Source organism: Lygodium microphyllum, chromosome 22 (assembly GCF_053477565.2).
Source record: "Lygodium microphyllum isolate KBCC chromosome 22, Lygodium_microphyllum_v1.1.10, whole genome shotgun sequence".
Taxonomy (NCBI): Eukaryota; Viridiplantae; Streptophyta; class Polypodiopsida; order Schizaeales; family Lygodiaceae; genus Lygodium; species Lygodium microphyllum.
The window spans coordinates 87,370,074-87,380,847 of record NC_141156.1 but is presented as its reverse complement, the minus strand read 5'-3'; the positions used below and the strand labels follow the sequence as shown (position 1 = coordinate 87,380,847).

Here is a 10,774-nt window from a genome sequence, read left to right as displayed (position 1 = left end):
CTTGATGTGCAAGAACGATACACCTCATTTTTCAAATCTCAATTGGCATAGTTGTTAAAATGTTGAATCTAGAGCATGGTAGGAGCTATGGAGGTTGGAAGATGAAGAATAAATTCATGTTGACATGGACAATGAGTAGACAATTGTTACAGAAGTGAAATAGGTTCCAAGATGGAAGCTCATAAATACAATCTTGTGTATTGGATTAACAATGATACTAACTGAAAGAGGAAGCATCATGATAATGTATTCATCATTATGAAAGTGATAGTCAAGTATAACGCTTGATAGAACTTGGGTTGTTCCACTCTCCTCACTATGGATATGGGATTTAGGACATCTTTTCATGGATCATACATCATTTGTCTATTTCTCAACACCCCCCCTCAAATGATGAGTCCCTACACTTGCTCGCTTTTGCCCCCCTACATGGTGACATGGCCCGAGAGACTAGTTCATAGGAAGTCTAGTGAAGTTAAAGCTTGAAACTTTACATCTTTGGCAAGGGTTTTTACAAAGAAAATCCACTATGGGAAAAACATATGAAATATACAATTAAAATTCTTTAGAAAAATCTGTCAGAGTTGTTGATGGTAGCGGAAGCATCTTCTTCTTCATTCATGAACTAGTTCTAGCGGTGATCATTTTGCATCTATTGTGCTCTTTTCTTATGGAAACATTCACTAGTTGTATGGCCAGTCTTGCTAGAGTAATGACATATAATCCGATTCTTGTTGTTGTTGGTGCTAAGTCCTTGACCACTGCCTCTTGCTCCATAAGTAACCTTGGTGTACAAGAGACTATTGTTGGTGGTGTGTTCCTTTACATCCTTGCTTTTAACTTTGCTCAAGCAGTGAGTGCTCAATCTTGGATCCATGGAGAGACCTCAAGTGACCATATTTTTGCAAAGATGCTTCAATGTTGCAAGGCATCAATACGTCTCATGGCATATGTTATGGCTCATGATGACATGGTTGGTTCTTCAGACATAGATGTTAAGATGCAAACTTGATGTTTGGTTTACACCCTTGCTTAGCTATCTCAACCATGATCCAAAAACTCATGTCATGCTCTTGAGGTGTAAAGGGTATGCATTCCCCTAAGTTGCAACTAGTCCTTGATGTGTTCACATAAGTTCAAGGGAAATGACCCTCTATCTCTCTCTCCCAATCTCTCACTCCCTATCTCCTTATCTCTCTCCATATTTCTCTCTTCACCTATCTCTCTACCTCTTTCTCTCTCAATCGCTAATCTCCTTATCTATCACAAAGAGGCATCAATGTAAAATGTCCAGTGTTGCCTTTGAAGCTTCTTGCGGCCCCTCTAGCCTTGAATCACGCCCTTAGCCAGAATTCTCACCATGCTTTGATCGCGATCTTACCACCTTTCATACTTATCGTGTTATTGATAAGCAACCAATTATTAGAATAGGCATACCCTACCATGTAGCTTAGCTTCCCAATGAAATGATCAATATCAAGCTCCCATGTACTATCTCTGAATAGCACCTGCCTTTGTCTTGATTCATTGGGAGTTCACATGGGCTCTTCGTTGCATGGATTTGCAGTCCTCCAATATGTCGTTACAAAATAGCATTGTAAAACCTTCCACAGTAAGCCGATGTGGGGAAAGACTACCAAAGCAAATCAATTTCTACAGATACCGCCTCTCCTCCTCTGTAGTCTACACATACAAGCATAATCATGCACCTAAACATAGGCTCTCGTGTACACGCGCACACACACACACATATATGTTGGGCCTCTATGCACACACATATAAACACACCTTACATACACATACATACATATGTATAACACCCACTCGATCAATGCATGAGGCAATATACACAAAATTTTAATTCTCTCTCCTCACCTCTCATTCTTGGCATGGCTCCTATTCTCACCAATATCCCCTCTTGTTATCTTTGTGATGATAGAAAAGGAAACCCAACTCTCACACTAGCCTCACTACTAGGGGTATCTTCACGACCCTCTATGGTTCCAAAATAAACGTATGTTTATGCACTTGATGAACATTATACTCAAGCACTCAATGCTTCAGTGAAGAGATGCAAAATAAAATGATAACATGCATGGAAGCAAGTATGAGTGCATTAAAGGAGTTGTGCCTACATTGTGGTCAATGCCTAATGCAAAATGCATACATGGGTTCCTTGATTAATTTATATCCTTGAGAACTCCTAACCTCACCCCTTAATTGATAAATAGAACTCCTCTCCACCCCCCACTCTCAACAACTCTAGATAAAGATAATCATTCAAGAAAACCCTAACTCAAGTTGTTGCAAAGGACATAGAAAATATGTGTATGAATGTCCTTTGTTGGCATACTAAGAAATTAGAGTAATGAGTACTAGACTTACCCATGGAAAAAAACTAAAGGGAAAGTTGTATTTGTAACAAGGTTGATGATAACATTGGTTGAAGGGTATGTGAAATGTGGGATGAATTATACTACTAAAAGAGCATGTTATAAGTGAACAAAAATACGAACAGTGAACATATCAATTCATAGAAGTACACATGTATCTTGTTTCATGCTTAGAATTCTTTAAGACACACATATAAAACCCCTTAGAGAGAGGCATATTGAGCAAGTGAACAAAATGAGATTTTTTTAAATGGGGTTCTAAAGTGACAAACACGCTAGACAATAGAGAATGCAGATGATTGTAGATCTAAATTTCCTTCTAAAATAAGTATCAAAGAGTCATGATTAGAATACTTCAAGTACTGATGCAAGAGTTTTACTAGTATCATGGGGATGCTCAATGTACATTCTACTACTTGCTTGAAGATGGAAAGCTAAGATAAAGAGGTGAGTGTATTACACATAGTTTGATCCAAGTATAAAAGTATCTTATATTGTGAAAGGACGAAGAAGAGATCTATGTATATGAGAAAACCAACACATCTATGAGAGAGAGAGAGAGAGAGAGAGAGAGAGAGGGTGAGGATATTCGAGCCGTTATTTGGTATCATTAGGATATTTTAAGGACTGATATGAGGATGTGTGGAGCGAATGTATGTGACATTATATGTGTTTAGATGGGGACAACCAAGTATCTAATCCCTAAACCCATAATATGCACCCATTTTAGAGGCCATGGCAATTAAGCTATCAAGAGAAGCCAATTATTGTGACATGGTAACATGATCACTAATTTGTTTGAAAAATTCTAGTATGATGGATTTGAGTTGGTTATTAAGTCATGATTATGCCTATGTGCATGGCTACGTATATACACACCATGCACATAGCTATACATTCGTACAGAGTACACATAGACAATGGTTGACATATATGCATATACACACGCATAGGCTTTGCTTATGCACATATGTATAGATATGTGTATGTGTATGCTTATGCATTATGTGTAGGTATACACTTATGCATGTGTAGTGTGTATATATGCATACATGTGTGCACATAGGCGACGTGTGTACATATGCATATGCATACATATACACACAGACTATACGTACATATATGCATACGCACACATACGCATAAACTATGCCTACATATACGCATGAATATGTATATGCATAAGTTGCCATATGCTTTTATGTATGTCCTATACATATGTGTGTGCATAACCTATACACATGCATGGGTGTAGCCTACATGCATGAGTATGTGTCGTTTATATCTATATGCATAGATGGTACATATGCATGTGTAGCCTACATGTATATTCTTAACATTTCACATATATTTTGCATGCAAAGGAAGCAATTTCTTCTTTTGTGAGCAAAGGAAAGTACCGCACAATTGCTTCCCTTTGCTCACAAAAGTACAAAGCTCATGAGCCTTGCAAGTTAGCAAACACCCAACATGCAGTTAGCGAGTCTGGCTGTCAATGCCGATCAAACCAACTAGTATTGATGTGATGGGCATTAGAGAAAATGTGAACTTATTTTTAGACTCTCTAAGAACTACCAAGTCACCATTCTATTTTTTAAAAAAGGACCCATTGATAATCATATTCATCATGCATTCCAACAATATCATTTAACATATCATTGATCTTTATGAGAGGATTCTAATGCATCAATCTTTGATAGATTTAGAGTTTATATGCTCAAGTTATATCATCCCAACCTAAAAGTAACCTCAAAAGTTTTAAAAAATAGAAGCCGCATCCTAATAGCTCTTATAGAATATTCCCTAGAATCCAAAGAGCTTAAGAAGGCCCAAAAGTGAGTCCAAGTTTTCCCTTATGGGTCATCATCTCATAATTTTTTTTTAACACAAAACTAATGACAATGGTCACTACAACTAATAAGAAGATTAAAGATAAAGTCCAAAAATTAACTATCAAAATGCAAAAGGAGACAAAGAACAAAATCGAAACAAAGAAAATAGATAACACTCAATTTTTCCATGGTTAACAAAGCTACATCACAAAAGAAGCTTGAATTCCATACACACTTAAGAGCCTCCCTAACAAATGACATTAAGAAACATGAGAAACTAAATGATAGAAGACAACCAACCAAGGATATAAAGACACATGCTAAGACGAAACTAAAGCTAATTTTGATGGAAAAAAGGTTTCAACTAGAATATACCCTAGAAAAACACCAAGCATGAAAAAAATCAATCAACTTTGAACCTTGAAAGCATGCAAGAGAAAAGTCAAAAGTATTAAAGCAATCAAAGTGTTACAAGGGATCAAATATATGCATCACACATAATCTTATACCAACACAACTCAAAGCACGACTTAAACAAAATTACCAACATGAAAGCAACTAAAAAGAAGGGCAAATGTGAGTTTATCAAGGTGGCAAAGCCATCATAGAGAAGTTCAAAAAGCCTAAGCACTAAGATGCTTTCAAGCCATGGTGATGTAATGAAAACCTTGGCGTGTGACTTTGAGAATCTAAAAGGACATTAATACCTCTCTCTCTCTCTCTCTCTCTCTCTCTCTCTCTCTCTCTCTCTCTCTCTAAACACGTATATGCACATGCACACACGTGCAGGTGCATAAGAGGAGACCAATAAGGTAGTGATCCCCCAATAGATTACCGCATGAAGTCTCACATAGATGAAATTTCTGAAAGTCTATCGACTTCAAGCTTTTGGTCCTCATATGACAAGTGTTTGTTTCATTATTCTCTGTCCTCCATCACAATAGAGTTTCATAATCACAAGTATTCTGTTGTGTAATGGCAATGAACTTATCTGTACTTCCTCTCTCAAGTGATGATAGCATGCTTGGCTGTAAGAAATGAATTAATTACTATGGCAGCTCATTTTAGGCAGGGATATTAGTGAGTGCATTCATTTGGCACATGTAATGGATATACATTTAGACATTTATATGCATGCTCGTACACAGGCACACAGTTACGTATATAATCATGCAGACGTGCCCTCTCTCTTTATCAAAACACAAGTTTCAGGCAAGTATGAGCATTCATGTAGTACCACATGAATATGCACACATTCAGATATTCATATGCATGCACACATCCACATACACATAACTACACGTATGCATTAACAAACACAGTTTGCTTCAGAACAGAAACTCTAATAGCTCCTCAATCTATGTATCCCATCTTAGACACTCTTTAAAAAATATATCTAAGAGACAGTAACCATGTATTCGAAAAGCCAAATGGCAAGACTGTATAATCATCCTGAACAGACAAACTATGGTGTTTTGCAATCCACCATCCAGCAGATGCATATTGCATTGACATTCCTTGTTACACCCCAATCTTCAAATTATTGTCACAGCATTTAACAAAGTGGGCAATATCCATCTTGAATGAATTAACCCCCCTCCAGCTGAATAGGAAGAAGTATTTCTTCATGTAGACAACACGATGTTGACTTGCTGAGCTTTAGAAGTAGAACCCTAGTACACAAGATGAGAAACACATGAGGAACTACACCAACCGAAGCACTACAAGATTTGCACCTTTGAAAAAACACACTTGTAATGTAAACAATCCCATAAACATACCTGGTTTGAGGATGATTCTGACTACTGGTTGCTGACAAGAGTCTCCACACGGTTGATAAGGTTCTCAAATGAAGAATCAGTACTCATCATTGCTAACCTCATGTACCGATCATTGACACCACACCTTAGACCACCACGGCCAAAGATGCCTGCACTTTCGAATAAGCTTGTGCATTGTTGATCCTCCTCTCTTGCACATCGAATCCATGCAAAAGCTGGGTGCAAGCCAGAAAATATATTAGTAAGTTCGGGACACACTCAGACTAAAACAATGTGGGTCCTGGGAAGAGCTATACCTGGTGCTGGTCTTACAGTATCTTCAAAGAAATTGCAGTACTTTGGTTCAAGGTCCTGTTCAACTTTAAATCGATCTGATTTCACAAGAACTTCCAACATCCTGTCCCACCTGCTACGGAGCTTTGTATGGCCATAATGAAAGAGAGCCTGATGTGCAGCATACTCAGTTGGTGACTTATTCAATGCTGGTTTCCCTGACTTAGCATAACCCTCCCTAACTGTCCGGATCAACTGTGATGCTCTGAACTGAGATTCATGAGCTACACCAACAGAATTCAACCGAACAAACTGTATTAACTTTTCATACACTGCAAAATCCTTTATGATTGCCCATCTGCACAATTGAAGCAATATTTAGACTCAAAAAACAAAACACATGGTGACGTGATCCAAATATCAAAGGAACAGAAGATGTACCCAATCCGGCTTCCTGCATGACCAGTGACCTTGGACAAAGTAAAAAACATAATATCATGATCTAAAGGTCCTGTTATAGGAGTATAGTGAGGCCAGTAGTATGCATGATCATAGATCCTATAAGAATTAGCTCCAGAAAGAACACTTGTGCGCAAGGAACCATCTGGATTATTAGGTGATGTGACAATTTCAATAGGGATCTCATTTGACTCCTCAAGAATGAATGGCTCTGCCCACTGGGTCTTCCCCGGTTTCACGCTCATAATTTGTCGCTTGTAAGCCTGAGAATGATAAGTTGCTGATGTTATAAACATAACAACCGGATTAATACGTGTTTTCTCTGCTCAAATGAATTTTAACCCCAATCTAGCACAGTAACTCACATCATAATATGGAGCTGGCACAACAACACTGACAGGCCCTTGTGCATCTGCAGAGAAGCATGAATATGCTGCCATTAACAGCTGTGTAGCACCTGTTCCGACCAGAATATACTTCCCTTCTGTAACAGCATTGCCAACCATATCATGTAGAGACCTTATCTCTTCCTCTAAAATTGGAATCAATGGCTTAAAAAACTCATAGCCCATTCTGTACCATCCTGGGATAAGAACAGCACTGGCTTCAGCATTCTGCCTCCAGAAAGGGTAAAAGACTAAGGGATCTCCCCTGAAAAATATGAGAAAATACATGTAAGAGTACTTCACACATGGAGAGAGGAGATATAAGAGAGCTTGACTACTTGACACCAAGGAGAGGCAAACTCTGATAGCTATGGTATGCCTCAACTAAGTGAATACCCAATAGGTCACCATCTTTTCAATTTGTTTGATAATCTGTATGCTTTCGGTCATAATTTAAGCAGCCACATGCAGAGAACTTGTGCACATGCATGTGAGACACCATGGAGATGGAAGCTAAGTCTTGGAGCACACAGATACAGATAACTACTTGGTGCACATATAGACTTATCCATCATAATATCATGCACAAGCAATCTAGTACATGTCTGATCAAACCATATCTAAGCTAAGTTTGAAACAGACATCATCTCTTTACAGAGCGAAATTCTCTCAATTCTAGGCACTTACTGTTGGAGGTGTGCCATGTGCGAATCTAGAATATAAAGATGATGTACAGAACTGCATGGACTGGGAGTGGATTCTCATTAACACAGGTGATGAAATTTGTTTGTTAGCTTGTCCATTTTTTCGAACTAAATCCCTGCAATTCCTTCTCATCCTTCAAAAAGTAGGCCTAGCATTCACGCATCTTCTGACTAGTCATCATTGCACATGCTGAAAATTTGTATTCCTCTTGGAAAGGCACGAGTAGCTATATGAACCAGCTTCTATATGTGTAGAAAATTATGTTATGATTGTATGCAAGAACATTCGTATGAGAAACTGATAGATACCCGTCCACATTTGGCTCGCAGCCAGGAATGGCATGCTCGCAGGAGGGGCCGGAGAAGCATTCGTCGCACTCGCAAGCGATGCCAGCCCCACTGCTGCTGCTGCTGCTGCGAAGCATCTCAGCGTAGACGAAGCCATGGCCTGAGCAGGAGAAAGAGCCGGCGAGCTCGGCATCTGAGGAAGCGGGCCTTGTCCAGGTGAGAGCGGTGGAGGAGGAGGAGGAGGGAGGGTGAGAGGAGGCGAGCCAGGAGACCAGGAAGCCGAGGTTGAGGGCGAGGGAGGCTCCGAGCAGAGGGATGAGCCTGGATGATGCTGGCACAGCAGAACAGGACAAGGAAGGGTTGTCCTGGGTCATGGCTATCCTCTGAACTCTGCTCTCTCTCTCTCTCTCTCTCTCTCTCTTCTGCTGCTTCAGCAGCAAAGCATGCCAGTCTTCTGGCAAATAATGAAGTTAATAACGATCCTTTTATTTTCTACTACTCTGCATGCGATATATTACGATCTCTCCTTTTTTATAAAAGTGTAAGGCTTTAACGTCACGAAAATCGACAAGTAACAGGCAATAGATTGAGCAGTGATTGCGTGTGCACAAACCCGGTTGAGTTCGATTCCCGGCCTGGACCAGACTTGATTTGCATTATCGTTATAAGGGGTCTTGGTAGTAGGTACTTTCAAAAATATTGCATTTTGTGAAAAAAAAAAACATTAGACTTACTAGCTATCAAGTTTCATGCACATGTTGATATTGTAAGTGTAACTAGTCTCCTTCCAATGAATCCACAACAAACACATTAGCACAATATGCAAGGCAACGTGTAATTGCTATTGTAAAACGACTATAGTAAGTCTGCTAGTCTCCTTCCAATGAATAGAAAACAACATGCAAGGTAACATGTAATTAATTGTAACGACTGTTGTAAGTGTGCATAGTCTCCTTCCAATGAATAGAAAACAGGCATGTCAGCACAACATGCAAGATAACATGTGATTGTGGATAAATGGGCCAAATTTTCATCATTAAAGGGGAGATATACGTCAATAGGAAAGGGTAGTCCAGCTTAGAAAATTTAGTAGAGATGCCGATCAGATGTTTTACATTTCCTTCATGTGTGTGGTGTTTCAAGTGTCCATCTTATCGCTTAAAGATTGTGTATGGTGATGTATCTCTATTAATGGTCAAAGCAATAACATTATATACAACATTGCTGCATGGTATTGATGCCAGGAGGCATATTCCACGGTGGATTCCGTGAGGTTTTACGGTGGATTCCGTAAACTTAGATGACCGGGGCTCATACACAAAGAGGATTCTTTGTGCGGGAAGTTGATGGGGACGCCTGTCCTTTTCGAGCGTTTTATTAATTTAGTGTGTACGTGGGTGATTCCATAGCGGGTGATTCCGCAAAATGCATATTAAATTAATAAACGTTTATGAGTTTAGAGTGCGCACTCATAATAAATTAAGGTTAGGATTTATTTCTAACCAGTTGATTTATTTATGTAGCTGAAGACTGCTAGGTATTCACATTTGTCGGTTTAATTGTATTATTTTACTAACGATTGTGAATGCTTCAGTTGATGTGTAGAGATAGCAGCAGTGGCGGAGGAAAGCATTGGAGTCTAGCGAGTATTTGACCTTTGGATTATATTTTGATAGGCGCAACGCCTATATTTTGTTATGTCTATCGAGACATTGATTATTGATTATTATTTTGTATGCGCCTATGCGCACGGATATGTTATTTCTATTTTGGACATTGAGATTGGGCGTGCCAGACTCTATGGGCACCGTCCATTAGCTTTATTTCCTATTTTTGTAGAAAGCAAACTCAAAAGCTAAAAGCTTGTCATATTTTTGTAAATTGGGCTATTATTGAGCATGAAGATGGAAATATACATAAAATACATGCTTTGTGAAGCGTTCACACAAGAATGGGGGAGATTGAACCCAATTGGTCTCTTGCTTCTTGTCGTTCATGCTTTTACATTGTTTTTTGTGCAAAAAGGTAGAGTTCATTGTTCTTGGGGACCTTCCGGGATTCACTACGTGAGCATTCTGCGACCGATCTGCGCACCAGTGGTATCAGAGCGGAGCTGAGATCAAGAGCTTCCAATCACTACCTATCTCGAGCGAAGGCGGAGCTCCAGGAACGATCGGGCTCTACAATCAATCTCATCGCGAACCGTCGATACAGGCAGACTTCTGGCGATCAAGAACCCCTATTTCTACTGTCAGATCGCGAAGGACCAGGCTGTGCAGGCGGAGGACCATGCATCCATCTCCTTCATCAAGTCGTCAAGAAACAGTGAGAAAAAAAATTCATATCTTTCATCTCTCATAAGTTTAAGCTTACTTAAGCTTAGAAGAAGCTTTAAGCTTCCCAATTTTTCATCGTGGTATCAAAGGACCCCCCCGCGTTTTTCGCGCCGTCACAAAAACGACCCCCCTCCCCCCCCCCACGAAATCAGACGACCTATTGTTTAAGCTTTTTAAGCTTAATCTCCTAAGTCAAAGCAAGGTTCTGCAAGTCACACAGGGCAAGAAAGTCACCAAACTCCGGGTCCTGCGCATCAGAAGTCAAGTTCTACAAGTCGACTGGAATCAAGTCCTGCAAGTTCATCAAGTCGGCCTAAGTTTT

The 10,774-nt window shown here is 39.5% G+C and overlaps 1 protein-coding gene across 1 annotated transcript; it reads right to left on the bottom strand.

Annotated features, from left to right (window-relative positions):
* Window positions 1-5,620: 5,620 nt before the first annotated feature.
* LOC148017384 (tryptophan aminotransferase-related protein 3-like) lies at window positions 5,621-8,586 on the bottom strand. The gene is made up of 6 exons (XM_087663176.1): window positions 8,138-8,586; window positions 7,104-7,389; window positions 6,721-7,001; window positions 6,303-6,637; window positions 6,007-6,221; window positions 5,621-5,898 (listed from the first exon to the last, which is right to left on the bottom strand). The coding sequence occupies exons 1-5, from the start codon at window positions 8,488-8,490 to the stop codon at window positions 6,028-6,030; spliced, it is 1,449 nt and encodes a 482-aa protein (XP_087519302.1). The 5' UTR covers window positions 8,491-8,586; the 3' UTR covers window positions 5,621-5,898; window positions 6,007-6,027.
* Between the last annotated feature and the right edge of the window lie 2,188 nt (window positions 8,587-10,774).

Coding starts and splice junctions, on each gene's coding strand:
- LOC148017384 (XM_087663176.1), bottom strand. CDS start 8,490: ATGACCCAGGACAACCCTTCCTTGTCCTGTTCTGCTGTGCCAGCATCA. Junction 7,390..8,137: donor TGCGAGCCAAATGTGGACGG/GTATCTATCAGT, acceptor CATATTTTTCAG/GGGAGATCCCTTAGTCTTTT. Junction 6,638..6,720: donor CATGCAGGAAGCCGGATTGG/GTACATCTTCTG, acceptor TCAATTGTGCAG/ATGGGCAATCATAAAGGATT.